The sequence below is a fragment of the Scleropages formosus genome, chromosome 17 (genome assembly GCF_900964775.1).
Source record: "Scleropages formosus chromosome 17, fSclFor1.1, whole genome shotgun sequence".
Taxonomy (NCBI): domain Eukaryota; kingdom Metazoa; phylum Chordata; class Actinopteri; order Osteoglossiformes; family Osteoglossidae; genus Scleropages; species Scleropages formosus.
Window position 1 is genome coordinate 13,329,211 of NC_041822.1, and position 23,745 is coordinate 13,352,955.

At 41.3% G+C, this 23,745-nt stretch overlaps 1 protein-coding gene across 1 annotated transcript in view; it reads right to left on the reverse strand.

Moving 5' to 3' along the window:
• Positions 1–23,745, reverse strand: part of pcsk5b (proprotein convertase subtilisin/kexin type 5b) — an 84,801-nt gene that overhangs the window by 36,751 nt on the left and 24,305 nt on the right. The window contains 9 exon segments of the mRNA XM_029259404.1: positions 441–566; positions 1,070–1,206; positions 3,053–3,241; positions 5,279–5,396; positions 8,786–8,889; positions 11,491–11,591; positions 13,804–14,016; positions 19,889–20,061; positions 21,108–21,196. Coding sequence (XP_029115237.1) covers positions 441–566; positions 1,070–1,206; positions 3,053–3,241; positions 5,279–5,396; positions 8,786–8,889; positions 11,491–11,591; positions 13,804–14,016; positions 19,889–20,061; positions 21,108–21,196 — 1,250 coding nt within the window.

Sequence of the window (23,745 nt, forward strand, 5' to 3'; positions counted from 1 at the left end):
AAGAAAATATTTTAAAAATAATCTGAAAAATGTCTATCTTTGAAAATTCATAGCTGAAATGTTTATAACATGTGGACTCAGTACTGTAGCTGTGACTGTATTTTGATGAAATCTCACATCTGTGACTGTACAGGCCACGCCTCAGCAGACTTCATTAATTTAAGATGACGTTTTTGTCTAAAGTGATTTACAACGGTTTACCCTTTTATACAGCTGGATTCTTTTTATTGGAGGGAAATTCAGGGTAAGCACCTTTATTGCGACCAATACAGTAGGAGGTAGGATTTGAACCTGGGTCCTCTGAGTGGTCACAGCATATTGAATGTACTGGTATTCACTACCTGACTTTGTTGCATAGTTATTACTTGATAATGTCTAGAACAAGCCAAATTTTCTTTGTGCTATTAGGAAACTAATAGCCGATGACATGTCAGACTCACCATTGTATTCCTCGGGTAATTCATAGTCTGTTAGAGGCTCAGCAGAGCGCGGTTTTTCATAGCGGAGAGAGGAGTAAGGGTGTACGGATGTCCCATAGAGAATCAATGACCACTCCTTTAGTTTCCCTGTAGTGGAGGAGCGGTATATAAGAATACATCGGTAGCAAATCTGTAACAAGCACTACTCACTTCCTCATGGCCACCCAGTTATTTGCACTTTTTTATATATACCCAGAGCAATATGCATATATTATACTTTCAGGAGGCCACCTTAACCAGAATATGCTGCTTTGTTACAAAGATACACTTGACTCTCGTGAATAAACACAGTATTGTTGCCTATCAGTTAGAAACAACAAAGGAATTACAAGTAAAAATTTGTGTTTACCGCAACTAATTAAAAAATTTGGACTAAATTATTTACTTATAGCAGCACTAGACTGGCAGTGACACTCTCTGGATTTATGCTAGGGTGGTCTTGTAGTTTGAAATATGTGAGTATGTGGGTCAGGTGCACATACAAACCAAAATGTGTGCTGTGCAGCAATATGAGGTTCATGCACAACTTACCAAGACTTGTGTCTAATGGTGTTTATTTACAGTACTGGCTTTGTGTTTTGAGTCGGTACCTGGTACTTTCTGGCTCCTTAGTTGGAAGGGTGAGTCATAAATCTCCAGTATCCAGTCTCCAGATGCTTTCTCCCCCCAGCAATGAGTGGTCATGAATTCCCAGTTTTTAAAGCCCTCCATGGAGTGGTCAAATAACCTGGAGAAAAGGCGAATCACTAACAATTTCAGTCAGGAGAGATACACTGGTTCCTCAACTTAAAAACACACCTGGGACCGGAAGTCTGTTCTGAACTTGTCTGTAACGCCTAAGTCAGTAATACACGTTCCCCCATTTATTCATTTGTTAGGTTCCGTAAACATCTGAAAAAGTAAAATAAATAAATAAATTTTGATGTAAAAATTGTATTCCTTTGTGCCACATCAAAATTAGAACTACATTCTATACACAAACCCTTAATCACTACAGGTTGCAGACCTGCGATGAATCCCCATAAGTATGAACAACATGAATAATCTTGCTGTTCAGTGGTAATTAAAACACACCTGGGCTGTAAACAATCTTTATACTAGTTGAAATCAGGCAATCCCACCTACTGTTTGTTTGGGTATACTTTACTGTCATCTGTTAGTTCAGCAGGTAAACCCAGATTATTTCTGCACTGCTACATTACATTTTAGTGAAAAGATAAGAGAACACAATTATAAATAACTGGAAAATGTTTCTAAATTCCTAACTTGAAAGCATGTTGAGCCAGTATACACAACAACAGCAATAGTGCATGAAAGCACATAAAAATACATCCAAGGGTATAAATAAGATAGGACCAGTCAGTTCTTCAGTTCAATCGTTTCCTCCATCATCCATTATTTCCCAGCCATTTCAAACAGGACATAAGTATGTTATTTGTAGTGCAACCCATAAATGTCCCTAGTTTGGCCTGCTGACTCACGATGACCTAAAAGGATCAGAAGGAACATGCTGCACTTTCACACACTAAATGAAGGCAACTTTATCAACATGACTGGACTTCAGTCAAATCCTACAATGTATGACACTCAAAAATTCAGCAATGGTACCTACGCTGATGTGCTTCTTCCGAACTGGAGAGCTGGTAGTAATAGCTGCACTTCTTTTCAGATATAAGATTCAGGACATAATCGTCACACAATAATACAGTGATGAAATGACAGAGAAGATGCACAAGCCGTAGAGAGAAAAGCCACCGTCGAAATGAAGCGGAGTGCACGAAACATCATCTTGACAGGTTTCCAGGTGTGTGCTTGACAGTGTGTAAGACCTTGTCTGTGTGTATGCATGTGCGTTGTCAGAATTTACTTTGAAGATACTGGAAAGTCAACCCTTGTAAATCTTCCACCAAGGCTGGTGTTGATAAAGCACCTAGTTCTGCCATCATAAATCACCACAAAGATGCAGCGGGTGTTGGACTTAGGGGAGGGAAAGCTGAGGTAAACATGCAGACTCCAGTTAAAGGGGAGGGGAAAAAAAACATACATTGTGTTGCAACACATATTCCATGCTATGCTCGTGCTGATTTACGCAATTAGAGTTGAGGCACGCTTTCACTGTATTTCAGCACACGGCTTCCATCACGCTTTATGTTCAGTTTTACAGCCCTGCATTCAGTTTTACTGCCTGATCCGAGAAACAATTACAGCTGCAGAGGGTTGAGGCAGGCATCAGATCACAGTACCACTTGGCTCCTTTGGGTGCCTTGGCTCCTTTCAGTGGCCAACCTCACAATATTTGGGCTCTCACACTGAGGAGCCCCCACTAACACTGACCCCACCTATTGAATTAGACAATAACTGCAACAGTAGCCCAACAGCATAAACATTTTGGGTTAAACTCTGAATTTGCACTTGTTACAATGGAGAACAACAGAAAAGGCAGCACAGCTACAGCAGGATGAAAAAATAACTGAAGATCATGTAAATGCTGATTTCTTGAGGAATGTAATGATTAGTTAAAAACCTATAAGTGAGGGTGAGAGCATTACAACTAGTCCAGATTAAAAGGTTACCTGTTGGCAAGGAGTTGAGACTTGGTCCCAGATGGGGAGGTCAGATTGATTGACAGGTCACCTCTGCGGGGATGGGTGATTGTGATCCGCACCACCACATGCTCCAGGTAGATGACATGGTGGTTGGGGTTATCAATACAGCCCGTCGCTTTGTACACTGATCTCACCACGTGCTCTGGACGAATGGTCCTGTACAGGAATCAAATTGAAATAAAAGACATAAGAAACCATAAAATGAAGGTAGCAGTTAGATTTGGTCATTTTGCATTCAAAAGACCCTTCTTGCAAATGGAATCTATCCTCCTGCCATAGTTCCCTTGAATAAGGCACTTACCACAAATTGCTCCAGTAAAAATAACACCGCTGGGCAAATATATTTAAGTTGCTTAGTAAAGAAACTTACTTAACACAGTAAACCACTTCCTAGTGTCAGCCTAAATAAATGAATAAATACATTTGCAGTACATGATACACTTCTTTGTGAGACTAGTTCTGGTAACATTAATGAAGCCACACCAAGTTAAAATGTCTTAAGACAGAGCCCTATACTTAAAAAAACCATAGTTTCAGAGTTCCTTGGGGGAAGACACTTACATCCCTTATTACCCTGGAAATAAGAACGTTCCCTGGAGCCTGGACTCCATGAGTCGATGGCTCTACACCTAAGGCATGCCACAGGTTAGCGACTGACACTTCCTTGCCTTGCCCCATGCGATTTATTTGCTACTCTAGAGATGTCTACTGACTCTGGACACGCAGTTAAAGTCCACTACTGAGCTTTGTGAATTACGTGATCTGTTCTGTTCATAGCAAGTGGGCAAATATGTTGGTTTCTATTAATCAAACGCTTGCCTAGAATAATGATTCTCCTAATGGATATAGGAGCTAATTTAGGTTTCTCTGCCAGTATCCTGATTGTCAGGGGTTTACAGAGTGCTTGAAAACCATAATATGAACAAGGCAGCTCAAGGCCAAAATTGACAGCTCAGGTCCTTCAACGTCAGCAGGGTCTACAATGCTGACAAACCCCTATCTCTAAGAGCCACAGGGTATGTGGATCTTTGCCACCTCAGCTCTTAATTGCTTTACTGAACTAGTGATTAGTAAGCCCTCTAAGTAGCTTATACAATATGTGATGGTAATGCCATATTCAAGTTCAGGTTGCAATAAGATATTCTTTAAAATCTGCAGGACAGTCTGACCACCTCTACGGGGACAAAGAAAGAAAATCTTGGTGATCTGAAGAATAAAATAGAGATGATTCCAGTTAAATACCCATTGCAACTACATCCATTAAGCACATGCCTTTAAAAAAGATACAAATGAAGGTGGCATTTGCATGAATTCTAGCTGAAGTACAGCTAAAAGCTCCTGCTTTCATCCTAGTTCTATTGCATTACTGGAAGTAAAACTATATGTCTGTTCCAGTTCATAATCTGACAATTCACAGCACTGCATAAGGAAACACATGGTCTTCAGAACATTATAAAATGTTGGACACTTCTTTATTTTGCTCCCACTTGGAATTGAACACATTTTTCATTTTTAGATCCAAGACTTGAGATCCTCTCTGAGGATACTAATATGACCCAGAGAAAAATCACTGATTAGATGTGTAGAGATCCCTCAGGTATGTCAGTCTCTGACCAAGACAGAAAAATAAACCAAATACTTGAAATATACTATTTTTAAAGGAAATTTAACATGTAAAATGAGCTCTTTGGAGCAAAAGGCTTTGGGTGATCCAGGTGGACTATAAGAAGGCACAAACTGGATTGCTGACTGGAAGGTAAATAGCATCTATAGCACGAAAAGCTATACAAACCTAAATCCAAAAGGCAATTATACTTGGGAAATGAAACGTGTCCAGAAGTATCCAGTGTCTGATGTTGCTCAGATTGTGATGAGATGACAGTAAATTATAGGGGGGTGCGGTGGTGCAGTGGGTTTGACTGGGCCCTGCTCTCAGGCGGGTCTGAGATTCGAGTCCTGCTTGGGGTGTCTTGCAGCGTACTGGCATCCCGTCCCTGGTGTGTCCCCTCCTCCTCCAGCCTTGCGCCCTATGTTGCTGGGTTCGGCTCCGGTTCGCCTTTACCCCGCTCGGGACAAACGGATGTAGACGCTGTGTGTGTGCGTGTGTGTATAACAGTAAATTATGAGAAGTTGTGTTCAGTAGAGAGGAGTCAGAGGGATGGAAAGAAGGGTTCCTAGAGATAGCGGGAATACCTAAACTGGCGATCTGCACTCTCCACGCAGACATGCTGGGGCGGAACTTGCTTCCAGTGCTCCGCTTCCTTGACCATGGCCTCAGCATCCATCAACCCGAACCCATAGAGATGACTGACTGGGAATGTGAGAAGGAACGCACAACAGACACTGTTATCCATACTGATACAACTGGACATTTAGTGTCTGGGTCTAAATCCCATGCCTTTGTCCAAAGCAGTGATACTTAAGCTATATCCCTTCCAATGTTTTCGTGAATAATGGAAGTCTAATTGGTCTTTCACCAAGCATCCTGACTAGACCACTGCTTCTCTGTTCTGATGAAGTATATTGAATTTAGACTTAATAATAGCGCTATTAAAATATTTACAGAAAGTAAATGCTGATGATCATTCTCAGAGGAGAGAAATTGGCAAGATATGCAAATCTGATGAGATAAAGTTTTCGGGTAATGGAAAACAAAATGAAGTAAAATGCAAAGTGCAGAGAAGCAAATCACGGAGCACCAGGTTTAGCATTCCTACCCCACAGCCCAGGGGCACCTGAGGGGTTTAAATGCAGGTACACTTGAGCGTGTGTCAGGCCGAGCCTGAGCAAAAGTCACAGCCAAGTTTACAGAGCAAGGGGCTCTGGGGGAAGGGGGAATGCAGCCAAGTCTGAAAGTTCTCAAAGTTTAACCAACTGCAGCTCTGTTTCCCACATGGACAGATTCCAGAGTGCTGATTTTTAGCTGTCTATGCAGAGTTTACACTTCAAAGAGTTGCTCCAGGTGCTAGGTCCTGCGTAACAGTGACCTCTCCAACACGCACGCATACACACACACACACACACACACACACACACACACACACACACGCCTCTTACTTTCAATGCAACCCACACCAGGGAAATCCAACAAAATTACTGTCTAATTAAAACAAAACAATAGCTAAATAAAGAAACATTTAATGGATTTGAGCCACTAACTTTATTATAAACATCCAACAATGGGCAAGAATTTGTCACTCTTCGTCCCTTCTTGTCACTCCTCCACCACCTCCTTGCCCCATTTTGCCTCAGTTTGTAGAGACAAGATTGATTCCAGCACAAACATGTTCTCCACACCCACCTCCTCCATCCATGCCAGACACCCAGCAAGGTCTCACTCCCTGAATTTCAACATCTTTCTGAAATACCATCTCTGACCTACTCACACACCGTGCCAACACTTGCTCTCTTAATCCCACTCCTTCCCCTCTCCAGCACACAATTTTACTACAACTTAACTTCTCTCATTTCATCTATATGTAACACCTCACTCTGTCTCCCTCGGTATTTACCTTCCGCTCTTAAATATGCACACATATCACAACTGTTAAATAAACCTTTGCAGGACAGCAACACATATTTTTGCTTACTAATTTAGCTGATGCTTTTCTCCAAAGGAACTTACAGTGTTAAGTAACCAACAATTATTGACCCATTTATACAGCTGAGTAATTTTACTGGAGCAATTTGGGGTAAGTACTTTGCTCAAGGGTGCTGCAGCCAGAGATGGGATTTGAACCCTGTAACCTTTGGGTCAAAAGGTAGCAGTTCTAAGCACTACGTTACCAGCTGCCTCAACACAATCCAGAATTACAGATCTTTCCTTCCCTTTATTTCCAAGACTCTTGAAAATGCAGTCTCTAACCAGTTATCTGGATTCCTCACCCAGGATAATCTACCTAGTCTGAACAGCAATCTGGATTCAAGTTTTTTCATGAACCAAGACTGTCCTTCATTTGCTGTCATAAACTCTACAATCTGCCTGCAGAGCCTCTCTATCCTCATTTATCAGTCTTAACCTCTTTACAGTGTTGACATGATCAACCATCTTCCTTAACACAACAGCTTGGAATCAATCCGTCAAGCTTGGATTGTTCCAGAATTGTTTAATTATGACCTATCTGGTGCATTTTACCAAATAATTTGACACAGATCCCCCTCTATAACTTTGTTTCCTCATAAAATATGTTCCACAGGGCTCTGTGCTAAGCCCCTTCCTCTTCTCCATCTACACTGCTTACTTTGGAGAAGCTGTGCGAGGCATTGACCAATTGCTCTTATGCAGATTTTTTTGCCAGCAGTCAACATAGTTATATCCACACACATTGCTGCATGGCTCTCTGACATCCCTTCCTGGATGACTGACCACCATCTGCAAGTCAGCCTGTCTAAGATATAGCTCACGTCACCTTTCTGTTGGTTCATTTACCTTTTGAGAGCGCTCTGAAAACTTGCTAATTTAATGAGATGTGTAGTCAAAAACTTGGGAGTAACAATTTTCTCAAGTCTTTGCTTTTCCCAGTACATTGAAGACATCAAGACCTCAAGACCTTCTCTACAACTTTCACAGGAAGTTCACCACACTCTACCAGACTCTTGGTTGAAGCTATGGTGATCTATCACATGGACCACTTTAGCACTTTCCTGTTTGGTCTTAAGGTCTCTGACATCAAATCTCTGCAACTGATCCAGGATGTTATGCATGACCTGTCAATATTGTATTCAACTTGTAAATGCGGTCCCATGTGTCTCCTTGTCTCTCTCCACCGGGCTTTCTCTGGTTTCCTACATTACGTGCAACACTATATTTATAAAAGATAACACACTGTCAAATTATCAGGGCCTTTATACCTACATTAGCTTAAAAATTGCTTACATCCCAACAAGAGTGCTGCCCTCTGCTTGGACGGCCCATATAAAAGGTCCAGAACTAAAAGCCTGCCTGTCAGTTCTTGGTTTTATGATAGGATAATACTTTATTAATCCCTTGAGTGAAATTCACATGCAACAGCTCAGCATGACACATAATAATAGACATGATGCATAACAAAGTGTCATTACCTGACAAATAATAAATAATGAAATAAACAGTGCCAGATAAAACAAAATGGTAGAATGAGCTACCGCAGAACTGCTAAAACCAAGAATAATCTCAAAATTCATCTCCTTCTGACTTATTCCTCTCTTGATATTTTGACAGCCACATACATTTCTACCACACCTTTTGCCATTATGATCTATATATTTGCTGTCACACACTAGCTACTTGAGGAATGTGTGCCAGCAAAATGGAGATACAACTAACTGTTTTAATAATCATGTGTCTATCTAAGGTTCTTTGGCTGTTTCTGAATGCATTTTTCATACTCTGAGTGGAACCTCACTCATGAAATGGGTCTGCTAAATGAATCACTGTAAATGTTCTTTCCAGGTAGAAAAGACTAAAGCACTCTTGAAAAACTAACCTAAAAAAATGAAAAATAAATTTAAAAAAAATTGAAAACCAGTACAATAACCAGTAAAACGGCAAGGCATTTCAAATGAAAGCAGTGTCTAGACTATTTTATTTCATACATGTGATTCCTGATGGGTTAGCAAAGGCTAAATCCCTAGACAAATGAGATACAAGAGACCTCCACTAATATTACATGAAAACACAAATTCTATCATTCTCATAAAGGCAACCTTTGTAGGACTTACCATTGTACCCAGCTGCATTGGTTTTCCAGTCCGGAGCACTCAAGTGACCAGCTCGAGAAGTCTTCACAATGATGTGCTGGACATCCCGCCAGGTTAGAAGTGGACTAGGTAAGGGTTGCAAGTGAAAAGGTTCAGAAGTAAAATGCGTGGTAAGTTTTCGCAGCAAGAAAAACTGACACGGTTCTGACACTGAAATTTCTACAGCGTTTTATTACAATCATGTTACTAACAAAATTATTGAGCCAGATGTTGCTTGAGAATAATAAACTGAATGCTAACAAGGCTGCAGTTTTAGTTCTGTCATCCCCATGTCTGTTACAAAAGACATGGAGTCCAATGATTTTTGCAATTCACTCTGACTTTAAAACATGGTTAAAAAGACTAAAAAGTGGGACATCACTTTTTTTTTCCCAGGACAGCTCTAGAATATCCACCAGATGCTCTGGTCTTCCTTGTTTGATTGCCCTGCTGCTGTGAAGCACATCCCTGAGAGTACACAAATGATATGAAGGCTAATTGGGCTCAAAAGGGGATTCCAAGCAAAGCCATGGTGGATATTAGTATTATCAGCTTCAACCTCAAATGATTTCCAGTTGAGTTGGTAGAAAAAAGATTTAAGTGGTTCTCTAATCTGGGGATCTGTGCATTGACTAATATGAAAGTAGACAGCACAATATTAGTTACACAGGGATTCATGAAACCCAGATTATACAAATGACTATAAGCTATAGAGTGACGATTAAACTTCCTAGGTCTCCTTTCCACAAGGTGAGGGTATAATGAACCCATTCGTAATTCTCAGAAAACACTAGAGACAACAAGAGTAAATTTGTGGACACAGACCTTTTCAGATATACAAGGGTCAGTTTCCTGACAATGTTACAGAATGTTGGAATTTTACAAAAACCGTAAATTTGGTGGCAGAAAAAATAATGGTCAAGGTTGTAAAGGTCCAATGTTCTGTACTATCAGGTCAGTGAACTTATGTTCGTTCAATAATCCTGCAAAAAAAACCCCACAGAAGACATGTCCTAACAAACTACTGTGGGGAGGGGAACAAAAACACAGATTTGGGCTTTATTCTCCATCAAAGTGAGTGGCCAGGTGAGTAAGAGCAATACAGAGAGTAAAAATTTGATAAGTATGTATGTGTATTATGTACATGACTATGCTTTAACAGCAAGACTTGCCCTCCTCACAGCCCTCCAGTGAAGCCAAGGCAGATGGCAGTCTGCGTGGCTTGTGTGACACAAAGCACCCCAACCCCCTACCCACTTTAACAACCCCCAGGCCATGAAGCCTAGAGCGCTAATTTACTGCCAGACTGCAGAGACCAGCTTAACCCCAGACCTCTGCTGCATTTCATTCGTGTCAGCCCATCAACCATGGCTGCCACCGAATCAGCCAGGAATAACACACACACACACACACACACACACACACACACACACACACAAAATGATCCATACTTCACTGTCTGGGACACATGGGTTACCCAGATACATTTCTGTCCTGGAGCATCTCTTCGTGAGGTCAGATAAATCATACACTTATCCTACGGCCTTGTTTCTTCTTTTAGGGTAACCTCCAAGGTTACAATGTGTTTAGGCAGGTTCAGTCTGACAGTTGTCCCTCAGTGTTCATTCAGTGACTGAAATCACAGCTCTCTCAATAACAGAAAAAAAAACACATTTTGGCTTGTCCTCTACCTGATTAACAAGTTTCTAGCCTCTAAAGATCTGATGCCATACAGCAGATTGTGCATTCAATAAGCATACCATATAGGATAAATAATGTAAATCAGAGAAAATCTATGGTGGTATAGATAGGAGTTCAGCAAGGGTAGGCTTTCCTGTCCTTATGCATGTGCTGCTCAGGCAGAAAATGCTCTTCAAAAGTGTGCGGTCACTTACATCTGGAGCTGAGTAGGCCTTGCTGGAATGCTAGCGTGGGATACCCTAAATCCTGTGACGTTTTTAATGACTAGCCATCTTTCCAACAGCGTTGCACTTGGCGAGCTAAAGACAGCCGCACGTGGAGGCTGCCATGTGATCCAGCCCACACGCCGCGCCTGCTTCCTGGGAGAAGTGAGGTCAGGGCACGTTCCGGCTGTGTGACAGGCATGTTATCGTACCCCCCTCCCACCACATACTCAGAAACAGCCTTTCCATAAAAGCTGCATATGTGCAAACGAATGCTGTAAGTGTTGCTGATGCCTTCAGAAAAAGTTTAGTTCACATATTCACACAAAGAGAAATGGCACACAGAACAGTTAATAAACTGTATTAAACTATTAAAAGTGTTCACTAAAAAATGTTCAGTTCTAACATAAAATAAATGTGAAGAGCAGATGGCTACAACGGATTCAACAAAGTTTCTCCCATACAAGCTGTAACTTTATAAGCTGCATAATTGACTGGATCGATATTTTATACATTGCAAAACAGTTTTTTGTAAGAAATCCTCTATTAAAAGGGGCTTCTGCACAGTCGGGTATCACTAACTACACATAAATAACTTGAGCATAGGTATGTCTGAATGAAATAAAATGTGGGAAATGCGTGTTACATACCCACGACAGGCACTTGACACCCTTAAAGCAACAGAAACGCTGCAAGCGACGCAGAGTTGCTTAGGTTTTAAGGAAAGCACCTTAGTTGTGTCACACATTGTGTTGTTCGTATCCCTGAGGGCTGGAGACTCACTTAGCTTCCAGTGCGAGGGCGATGATCCCAGCGGCCATGGGGGCGGAGGCCGATGTCCCAGTGTGACTGTCCGTGCAGCGCTGCCGCAAGTCAGTCGTGATCTATAAACAAGGACAAACAAAGATGACCAGACACAATGTGAGTTTAGCAGAGCAACAAATCGAAATCCCTGAGCCTGAAGCTATTTCATCCCCACTGACAAAGGCAGACTTGCAATTTCCTGTAAGCCCTACACCCACACCATAAACTGTTCCAGTGCTCTTAAACTTATTTAATAATGGTCTAATGATCTAGCTGACACATAATTACATGAGTAAAATGAGTGAAAAACACTGATATTTAGTTCTATAATACTTGCATTTATTTTCTGGGTATTATTTAGCAGCAAAAATTGCATGCATTCCGTTTCCATTAATACACATTTATTTCTACTTATGTCTACTTTTTTGCTCTTGCTCAGGATAAATCCTTCTGAGCAAGGTTACTTCCATAATAACAAATGTTTCTACAGCTAGTGGACAGATTGACCTATATGGAATTTTGAAATGAATCACTACAGACTCCCCCCCTCCACTGCCACTGAGATGGGGGGCCGGGGGCAGAGGAAGCAGCCCGCATTCTTCTAGGTGTTCAGGAAATGCAGTGGGAGCAAACCCTGTGGGATCGGGTAAGATAGAGGTGAGATTGAAAAACACCTGAGGCTCCAAATTCCTGCTTTGATTTCCACCGCTGGTTCTGATAACCGACTCTCCAGCCCTCCAGCTATGGGCATGCAAGTCACCTGCACTTTTCAGAAGACTAATGAACCTCTTCGAAGTGAGAACTCACAAAAACCAACAAGAATCGCACGTGCAGAGTCTGATTAGTTTTAAAGGAATAAAACAGATTTAAAATAAAAATCATACTAATTTGGCATTACCACCTAAAAACAAACTGGTACCTAAGTTATGATGTCCTAAGGCCTCATCATCTTTCTGGAGAACTGCAGAACTCTCTCAGAACGGATTTGCACATTTGCTTGCATAAACTATGCTGTCTCTCCAACAAACTGGAGGGACACTCGGGAAATAAGCCCCCACCAATCCTCCACAATGGGATGAATGAGCCAGTTTTAAAGCCTGCCTGTGGAATTTCAGCTCTTGGTCAGAGACATGCAGAGAGAAGTGCCTGCTGTCAGAGGCTGCTGAGAGGATGTTTGATAGTTGGGCAACCTTGAGGCCAGAAAAATGCATTGGAAAAGGACAGACTGTAGCCTACTTATACACCAAAGACAAACAGACAAAATGTGAACAGACCGGTCTGGGTTTAGACAAACCACGACAAAGAGACAGACCAAAGCCGCAGGTCTATAGATGCATTCAACTGCTATCTCATTATAGACTTTCCACTCCAGCCATTCCAGCAGATGAGCAGGTAAATAACCAGAATTTTATTGTATGTGCAGTATGTATTACAGTGTGATAATGTAATAATGTAATGTCCGCACTGCTAACTGCTACTGCAATTCCAAGACAGATGTTAAATCACTTCTGTGCAGAAGCTGGTTAGGCCACTGAATTCCTCTCTTTCAAGAGCCATGCACACATGAAACAAAAAAGTTGTGCATTCATGCACTTAGAGGAAATATTTCCACCTGTATCAGTGAGAGCCTGACAGCCTTGAAGCAGGACCCACAGGAGCTTTAGGGGTGAGAAGATGAAGGTCAGAAAGGCATCGCCCGGGTTTGTTACCCAACAGCTCCTCCAGCTTCCTTGCATAGTTCCGACAGCCCCGTTTCCTCTGCTATCTGCCCAATGTCAACTGTGCTCCAAGTATCTGACTGTCAAAAATTATGTACTTCAGATATGAATGAAAGATCACAGGTTTATCAGTAACAGAGGACCTGAGACTGCTTTCCAAAGGTCACAGTTCACAAATAAAACAAGTAGAAATCCTACAGTACTCAAGCCAAATGTAAATGCACTTCCGGGCTGCAGACTCTGCGTGGGCTACGTGCCGCTTGCTTTCATCATTCAGTCCCTTCTGTAACTAATGCAAAACACTTGTGTAATCTAAGAAACCCCAATCCTTGCACCCGACACTGGACCCACATGCAAGCCATTATGAGTCACAGCACTTTACATCATTTCACTAAGTCAAGATAGGGCACAGGAGAGACCTGGGCACACAGAATGCAGATGAGCTTACTATGCCATTGACTTCTTGTTGGAGGAGGTCACTGTTACAGAATTTTGAGGTGCAAGCACCCACCGGGACAGTATTTTTGGTTGTTAAAGATGCAAGACTGCTTTGCGCGTGAGAGTCAGAACTCACAATCTTCCGGTCATAGTTTTCGCCACTGCTGTAGGTTGTAGTGAGGGTGGAGGCGCATTCCTCCAGGTACCAGGGCTTCTTGCCACTCTCTGCTGTGCTGCTGATAGAAATGGTGTAAATGCTGTTGGTGTAGCCATCACAGGAGCAGTGGTCGCGGCTCCGTCCACCATTCCCCGACGCCCACACAAAGATGGAGCCCCTTCCTTTTCTTCCCTGCAAATCAAAAAATACCGACAAGAAGCGATTAAAAGAAGGGGCAGGACCTGATTTCCAATGCCTTCCATGCTAGCTGCTCTACTAAGGTCAGCTGACGTCCAGTCTGAGAGAAGCCTGTTCCAGGGCCAATACACCCATTCTGCATCTTGGGGGTACACTTGAGTGTTACTGAACCACCATATCAGATTCTACTAGTATTTACTGGACCTGAATGGCGTGACTATGATGCATTAAGATGAGGTGGGGACCACTGTTCTCTAATGGTGACAACTGGGTATGTATTTTATTAATTTACCAAAGTTGCAATTCATTAAACTTGGCAAGAAACATTCTTCACAATTCTAGAGTATTTCTACAGTCTTGAATCCAAACTAAACACAGATGGACTATGAACATAAAACAGCCCATGTTACTGGTTTACATTTTTAAAAGCATTATTTAAAAGCCCATTATCCTCATAAGAATCTAGATCATTTACACAATATATCATGGGTCCAATTCTGGTCTGACAGAATGACATGATCATTGGCCAAGTTGTATGTAGCTATAGGTGACCAGGCAAAAATATACAGAAATAAAGCTCAAATCAATGTTTTATTTGAAAAAAATAAAAAGAAGACACTGATGGGCAAGCAGACCCAGAATCTCAACAAAATTATTTAATCAAATCATAGACAATAACTTTGCTACGCAGCCTCAGGACCTAAACAAGGGAGCCGCTGACACCGTGACATTGTCCTTACCCCAACCAAATACTGTAACTCAGTAAGCACTTCTCAAGAAAGCCTTCTTTCCAACCAAGGATGATTGCGCTCCGTGCCTCGCACAGCAACGCGTCCCATACAAAGGCCTCAAAGTGCAATTCATTGCAGGTCTCTGCCGGACGCTCGCTGAATGTGATCTTTGTCACTGCTGTCCTTGGGAGCCGCTCAGGCCGGTGCTCCCGGCTGCTGACTCAGATGGTAATGTATGCAGATCCCTGACACGGTGTCGCCGAGAGCCATCTGCAGGTCGTTTATTTTGGAGGCTTTCAAAAAAAATTATGCAAATGTAAGCACCACCAGTTTACGTCCCAACACTGTGACACGCAGGAGTAATTAAGGAAGCTTTTCTGGGACTGGCTGCATAGAGATCAAAACACAACCCTGACAGCAATTCTGCGGATCATCGCAGGAGGCATTACTGTGATGACCCCGAAGGAAGATGCAGGGTGCGTGACAGTCATTTTCTCTGTAGATTGGGCTTTGCCTCAACAGTATCAACACTTATTATTTAATAGGCTCAGAGCTCCCTCTCCATGCCTTAATCCTGTGTTGAAATGAGAGCCAGTACTGAGCCTCTCCCAGCCTGGAGCCTAGGCCAAAACAAGGAGATGTTTCCTGTTATGCGGGGAAGGTAAACAAGGGCTGGGGGAGAAAGAGTTACTATAGACACTTGAACTTATGAAACACTTTATTACAGTAAACTGTCGTAATCTGAAACAGAATCGCGGCTTTGCAATCCTGCTCCTTCACAGGGACCTCCCAAGGAGATTTGCCAGAGTAAAGGAGGAACACTTAGGCCTCCTCTAGATCAAAAAAAAAAAAAACAGAGGAAGACACTTTAAAATTATTCTATTCTATACTGCACTAACAATGTGAAGCAATATTAGAGACACTCACCCTAGTTACAAGGAAGACTGCTTTTTTTTCCCCAGTTTCAGAGGAGAATATTAATATATTTACTCTGTTACTTGTAATCACCTAAATTTCTGAAGAAATTGTAATTTTCAGAGAAATTTTCTGTAATGATGCATTTTAGTGTTTCTCCAGTACATTTGCAAAGGGGGGAATCACTTTTACGTTTCTCTCACCCTCGCCATGAATGTTTCATTGCAACCTTCTTCAAGTCCAGCCAATTCAATTTAACGACAAATCATCTGCGACACCTCCTCACTGCGAGCTGATTTCTTCTGTGGATTTCATTGGCCATCAATTTTCCTTTAAAGCTAATCAAGTCCATTTCACCCCATAACAATAGCAACAACGGTTACTGCTGAGAGTCAGCTTGTGACACCTCAGTTTACTGTGAAATCATTTATTTGTCATTTACCTGACACTTATATCCAAATTTACTTCTAGCAATTTACCCATTTCTATAATATAGTATTCATGGGCAAGACAGCTGTGATGGTAGTGGAATTTAAACGGGGAAAATCTTTAGGTTACAAATCATTGTTCCTAGCAGTTACACTGCTTGCTTTCCCATAGTCATAGAAAATCAAGATTATCACATATAGAATAAACTCATATAATATATGAGCAGTGTTTTAATACCAAAAAAAGTTAATTTTCTTTGTGATGAGACCATTTTAAAAATTTTTTAGCATTAATCAAGTTTAGTCCCATACTGATTGACAGCCTAGTTCATTCATGGATAGGGCAAGTGACTGCAGAACTGTGATGGGAAAATGCAAATTTAAATATGTTTAATATGAATGGTATTATTCATATGGTATTGATGGTATTAATATGAATAGCTTCTATTTTATTAATTTCAGCATATGGCCTGTTCTAAAAGAAGTAATATTTTGGTTATTCCTAACATGTTAAAAATAAGTTAAATGTTTAAAAATAACTAATTTTCTATGAATATAATCATTACTTCTCTGAAGTATTTTGTTTACAATTACAGTACTACTGGAGAGTTGTGAGTGTGCATGTAATTGTATAGCCAATCTAAAAAGTTCAAAAGGTATTTAATTGATATGCTGAATAAATTGTTAATATTAGTTTAAAAAAAATAGGCTGCACCCCTGCTTACTTTCAAAGCAGAAACTCAACATAAACATTAGCAATAAGGTATCACTTAAACAGCTTGGTTAGACCGCAGTTAGCTAACTCTATATATCGCAAACTATATATTTTGTTTGGTAGCCAATGCTGATTACTGTCAAATTCTGATATCTTCAATGAGCAAGACTGCCTGCTAGCTAAAACTGGATGGGTAGAGCAAGCTTATAGAATGTGACTAACCACGGTTTGTTTACAGACTAGTATTTTGTTAATTTCATTAATCTAATTGGCAATTTCTTTTTTAAAATGTTAATTTTCATAGTGATTTGTAATATCTAAAAGTTTTGTTTGAATCCAAGTAACCTGATACTTAGCACTTTTTTAAACATACTTAAAAATGATATATGGGGGTGCGGTGGTGCAGCGAGTTTGGCCAGGGCCTGCTCTCTGGTGGGTCTGGGGTTCGAGGCCTGCTTGGGGTGCCTTGTGACGGACTGGCGTCCTGTCCTGGGTGTGTTCCCTCCCCACCAGTCTTATGCCCTGTGTTGCCAGGTTAGGCTCCGGTTCGCCGCGACTCCACTGGGGACAAGCAGTTTCAGAGTATGTGTGTGTGTGTAAAAATTATATTTGCTACTCCACCCACCCTTGATCCATTTACATCATCTTAGAGGTTTCCAATCTTCCAATGGACTTTTAAACATAAGAATTACAGCCAGTGTTTCGTTTGATTAAAAGCCGCTTCACGAAAAGCAAATAAAGCTATTTATCAAAGAAGGTCTGTTCCACTTTAACAAATGGAGATCCATGATACTCATTTACCAGGTGCTTTCTTCCAAAGCAACATAATATAATTATTCCCCAGTATTTACCCGACACCTTTTGTCTATGATGACTTAGAATGCTATACACACTACACTAAACTCATTCCAATTATTCACCCATCTGCACAGCAGAGCAATGTAACACACACGCTGAAGGCAATTAAGAGTCACTAGCTGATTCACCTGAAACACATCTTTGGGCAGTGAGATCAAACCAGCGTGCCTGAAAGAATTCCTCAGAAACACAGAACAAAAACGCTAACTCCGTACAGACCGGACTAGATTTGAAAAGCACAGCTCGGATGCTGTGAGGCACCAGCGTCAATCTTTGTACCACAATGGTGCCGTGATACTAAATACTATATAATACATGTAACTGACTGTTCTCTTAGTATAGAATGACCAAGATCTATGATCCGTTTGTTCAGCATCAGATATGACGCTTAGCAGATTTTGATTAACCAGACGAGATGAAACTGATTCTGGATTAAAATGATGCTACAAACCAGATGCTTGTGGTCCGGACAACTAAATTAATACCTGAAGCAAAAACAAAAAAGTTAATAAAAACTTCAAAAAATGAGCACGGCAATTTCTTATTCATACAATGTTCCACGTTACAGAATAAATCCAGTGTATTCTGACATTTACCAATTTAGATATGTAAATTACTTAATCATTATTCTTTTTTTTTTTTTTTTACCATAACGGATTAAAAATGGCTGCGCTAACTGAAAGAAAGTTTTCTTTCTAGATAACATTCTTCCTGATTGCAATGAAATGTTATTTATGACTCATAGCTTGTCTGTCCAAAAGACATAGTTCACATAAAAATGTTAACTGAAAGTTTGCTGTTAGGGTAAGACTGTCAATGGTGTGCGCGCGCGCGCGCGCACACACACACACACACACACCAATCAAGCAGGGAAACTGCTGCTGTACCGCCTAGTACCTCTGACAACTTTTTGGGAAACTCCACTGGCACATATGCCAACCACATGCTTACTGTGAAAAAGAGTTTCTTAGAATCCAAGAATCTCTGCAGCTGGAAAAATGTGATGTCTACCCTTAATTTATATACAATATCATGGGTCATGTATATTACAGTTGTTTAAATAAAACAGCACAGTTGGCATTGGTACATATAGCAACCTACTTATGCTTAGAATATTGCAGCAGTGAGGCTTTCAAGTGTACTTGAACCTAAGGCATTGTTCACTTCTATGTAAGCTGCAATGAAGGCGATATCATGACTCACTACTGATATGAACTTAACAGTTGCAGTGAATACCATGATCTTTGGAGGATTATTATTATTAAGGAACTGCAGTAAGAGAAAGGAGTTGATCTCTGGTCTATTACTTGCAAAATATACTGAGGTACACTGAAGTGGTAATTTGTTTGCTCAACTAACAATCACTTTTATATCCTTGACATCCCATTCATTAAGGGTAAGAAGTTCAGGTCTCCTGAGGAAAAAAATGAAATAACACTGACTGAAAGATGACTACCTCCCTAGAGGATCACTTATGTTTTTCCTTATTGCTTCTTGGAAATCCACCACCCATTCCCACACACTATGACAAAGTTTGAAGACACCTGCCCTTTCTTCCAGCACATCTGACGAAAAAGGCAAGTCACCCAGTACTGCACTCACACAGCACCATTTCAGTGGTATCATATTCTCTCCCCTGTCCATTTTCACTAAGCTCATTTCTTAAAATATATCATGAATAGGGTAATAACCTCAAGGTCAAAGTACATTTCCTTGAATTTACATCAAAAGATGACATATGCCTGCCCTACTGTTGTCAGAGAGAAAATCTTGATAATGCAGTCATTTAATGCAGAACTTTAGGGAAACATCTAAAAATGACATATCAGTGTGGAACAAACTGAGACAAACCCTTCATTCTGCAACACGCTGCTAAAATAAGAAAGGCTGGTGGATGTAACGGCGATACATCCAACAGCAAATTCGACTTTACCTTGACACTTCAGTAAATACCATTTTACAGCAATTCTTCCTGGAAGCCATAGGTACCATAACTAACAGCGTCAACAAATTAATGAAAATGGAATGAATGAAAAACTAACCCTTAGAGCATGACGGACTCTTCTACTCTGCCAAACCTACCAACTCAATAATGTCTTACTTTATTCATACTCAAACTGTTACAGAACAACAAGCCCAGGGACCATCAAGTTTGTCCTTCTTAAACAGCTGAACAGCCTTTACGCCCGAGTTTTTTCTCAGCGCATAAAGAGACCCACCATTCGGATGCCATTCTCAAAGGCCTGTCGAGCAAGGGAAGCAGGACCATCCACTGTCTTGCCATCATCATCCGGGCCCCAGCTGGCGCTATAGATGTCAATGTGTTGTGGTTGAAGACTAAGGGACTTGGCCTCCACCATGTCAGTCACGTCCCCGTCCAGCATTCGCACACCTGTACACACAAAAGGGAGGGAAGGGAACAGTTGCTATACCCATCCTCACCATTTTCTTCTGAAACAGACGGCCAGCATGGTAGCTATTTGAAGCTTTGTTCTAGTTCTCTTGAGCAAAGTACTTAACATTTAAATTTATATTTATTCATTTAGCAGACGCTTTGTCTCAAAAGTAATGTATATCTCCAACAAAAAAAATAGAATGAGCACATTACACCATCAGAAGGAGAGATTTGGATGCAGACACGTGATTCTAGAGTTCAGTCACAGTTTGACACATTCCACCATATGAACCAGTCAGTATACATCACACAAGTAGTTGCATAAAGGTTTAAGGATTATTCAACAAATGATTTTAAAGCATTTATTAAACATAAGTTCTTAACACATTTATCAAGCACGCGCAAGATCGGGGGAAAGCACACACACACACACACACACACACACACACACACACACACACATTTTCAGAACCGCTTGTCCCTTACGGGGTCACGGGGAACCGGAGCCTACCCGGCAACACAGGGCGTAAGGCCGGAGGGGGAAGGGGACACACCCAGGACGGGACGCCAGTCCATCACAAGGCACCCCAAGCGGGACTCGAACCCCAGACCCACCGGAGAGCAGGACTGCGGTCCAACCCACTGCGCCACCGCACCCCCCTCCGGGGGAAAGCAATAATTTAAAAAAAAAGTTTGCTGACTTTGGATAAAACGGTCACCTAAGAAGTAACCATTGGAGAATTTTGAACAAAATTGTATAATTCCAAGTTCAGGGGATAAACTGCAATGATATAATATTCACCCTAAACCTGCAACATGGCAACATCTCGTGTCAATAAAAATTTACACATGCCTTTCAGTTAGATATCCTGAAGACTCAATAATCAGGTCCCACTGGCCTAAAAAAACTAGTATTACTAAAAATATTATAAATAAAAAATATTAAAATTACTGCACTTTCCTCAGCGACAGCGAAAGAGTCGTCATTAACCTCTCATTTATGCCAACGATGCCATTCTTGCACAGCCCACAGGACTGCTTACCCCCGATTTTGGCGTTGTAGGCAATTCCCACGGTGCAGTGTGAGTTGTTAGCGGAAGCAGCCACTTCGCCTGCACACCGAGTGCCGTGCCTGAGGGACGAAAACAAGGAAGAATGAGCTGGCCATTCACTCCCTGGGACTTGGCTGGTCCACAGCACACTGAAATGCATCCTAAACAGAAGGCCGTGGCTTCTTGTAAGGGTACCACTAGACAGAGACAAAACTCTGACATGTTTAGTCATTATATGACATCAGGCAACAAATGTGTGCGTAAACAAAAATACAGGTGAATGCAGTGCAGAAAAGGCCCGTGATTACAGAAATGCATAGGGTGGGGAGGGAGCCACCACTGGCATAAGATGGAGAGGTTTAAAGAACAAGTGAGTCTAGATAGCATTGTGAGCGGGACCACAGCAAGCTCACAAGTGCCTGCGCAAGCAAAGCCTGCTAGCCACTGCACACCCCCTCTTGGATTCTTGGTGTGTTTAGCCTGGCTGCCTTCACGTCAGCAAACGTCCAACCTGCCCCAACAAACCCTATTCCGTAACACCGTCTTTAGCGGACCGGTGCTATATGGCTTGAGATGTAATCAAGACATATAGAACACTACCTAGAAGCTAATCTCTCTTCTACAATAGAGGAACAACAAACGCTCAAGTCAACATTACTTGGGCTACTTTCAGTCGCACTTCAACACACACCTCCTTGCACTTCGTCAACAATAGTTTTACAAGGGGTTAATGTGCTTTAAAACTGTATCTATGACACCGTGGAACACAGTTCCCTTAATGAGGTCAAAGGCTACCAAAGCTTTATGCAATTATGAGACAGCTCCTTTATCGTGGAAGGGCATGGGGGTAGGGCAGGCGGTATAGAAGCAGAGCCGAGTGATCGGAAATCTTCTCTGGGTAGGCTGAAGCGTGAAGACTACCAAGACCACACAGTCAGAGTTTTTGGCACCCCTCTCTGTGGATTCCAAGAGGCACTTTGATCTCAGTGCTGCATTTTCTGCAGAGAACATCACAAAGCTGCAGCAGCTTTCGAAGAGTCCCTGCTTGTATCCCTGTGGTTCTACCATTGCGTTTAAACTTGTGGATCTGTGTGTGTGTGTATGTGTGTGTGTGTTGTAAAGAATGGGTGGCCTGTTGAGCCATTCAGAGCTCACCCATTCAGAAAGAACAAGGAGACTTATCATTTGTGATGCTGTGCCCCACATTGGGACCACCCCCATCCCATCCCAACCCCCCCCCCCACAGACACACACACACCCTCCCCCACCCAAACAAGTGCATGTCACAGTGCTCCATTATTCCTTTCAGCAGCTACAGTTGCACTTATCTGAGAAGGTCTAATGCATGAGTGTATGTTCAGGAAAGTATACTGGAAACCAACTGGGAACAAGATTACAATAAATAATTTTACAAAGCACTGAAAAATGGTAAGATAACCTACTGCTTCAGTGTTTCAGGTATCGTACAGCTGTAGCATGTTTTGTTATAGATGGTCATCTCTATCGGGGGTCTTTGAAGCACAGGAGACATAAGGGGATTGACTATACGGATGACTTGAGTGGCTGGTGGGCTGTCCTTCCACCACTGTCATTGCTCTATTCACTTCATTCACAGGCACTTACACAAATTCATGAAAAAAATTCACAGAACACACTGAAAATTTATGATGACATCTTGAAAGGATCATAGAACTGCAGTGGTTTAAACAAAAGTGGGTACACAGTGGACTCAGACTTGGACCCCTGCTGTATGTTTTAGCTGTATTTTTCTCTGAATTCTGTTAGTACTAACACCATCTGTGGATAAGTGAACTTTTTAAAACCCTTATGTATATACAGTAGGTGTTGTAGTCACTTCTTTGCAGACCTCTGGTATTTCACCAACTTGTATAAGCAAAGAAATGTCATAGTGATGAAATATTTTAGAAAAGAGAATTAAGAACTTTTATGAATCTATGCGTGGTGTCTGCATGCTAATATTTTTGCAAATTTTTATGCAACTTTTACAGCAGTGAATCTTACAACACATTTATGAATCTACTGTGCCTTCTTGAGAAGCAATTCCAGTCTTTGCACTCAAACCAAATAACAGATTTAGGCATTTGCTTACCATTAGGGAGGATTTAATACAACTACATTTGTTGTTAGTTTATCAACCTAAAAGTAAATTTAACAGCAGAGTTATTTCAACATTATGAAGTCTAAATCCACCCCCCAGATTTAAATATTTATCAAACATATCAAGCAAATCACTGACATTCACTGATGCAAATGTTAAGTACTTTGATCATACAGAAGAAACATGTTTAGCATACAAATGCTAAATCTATGCAATCAGCTCGTTGATGAAATGCAACTGAAGGGAATTTTAAAAACTTTATCAAGGATATTAAAATCTCCATGAAGACTCTCAAAAAAGATGGAACAACCTTTCAGCGAGTTTGTAAAGTAGCAATCCACCTCAGGACAGATAAAACAGCTGGGCAAAACTTAAACACCCAGTCCTGGCAACCATGAAAGAAACAAAATCAGGTAAATATTTTGAAGAAAGAAAACATCCATCTCCTGTCCTGTCTTCATGGGACTAGCTGAGAGTCATGCAGGGCTCTCAGTGTTTATAGTTAAACAG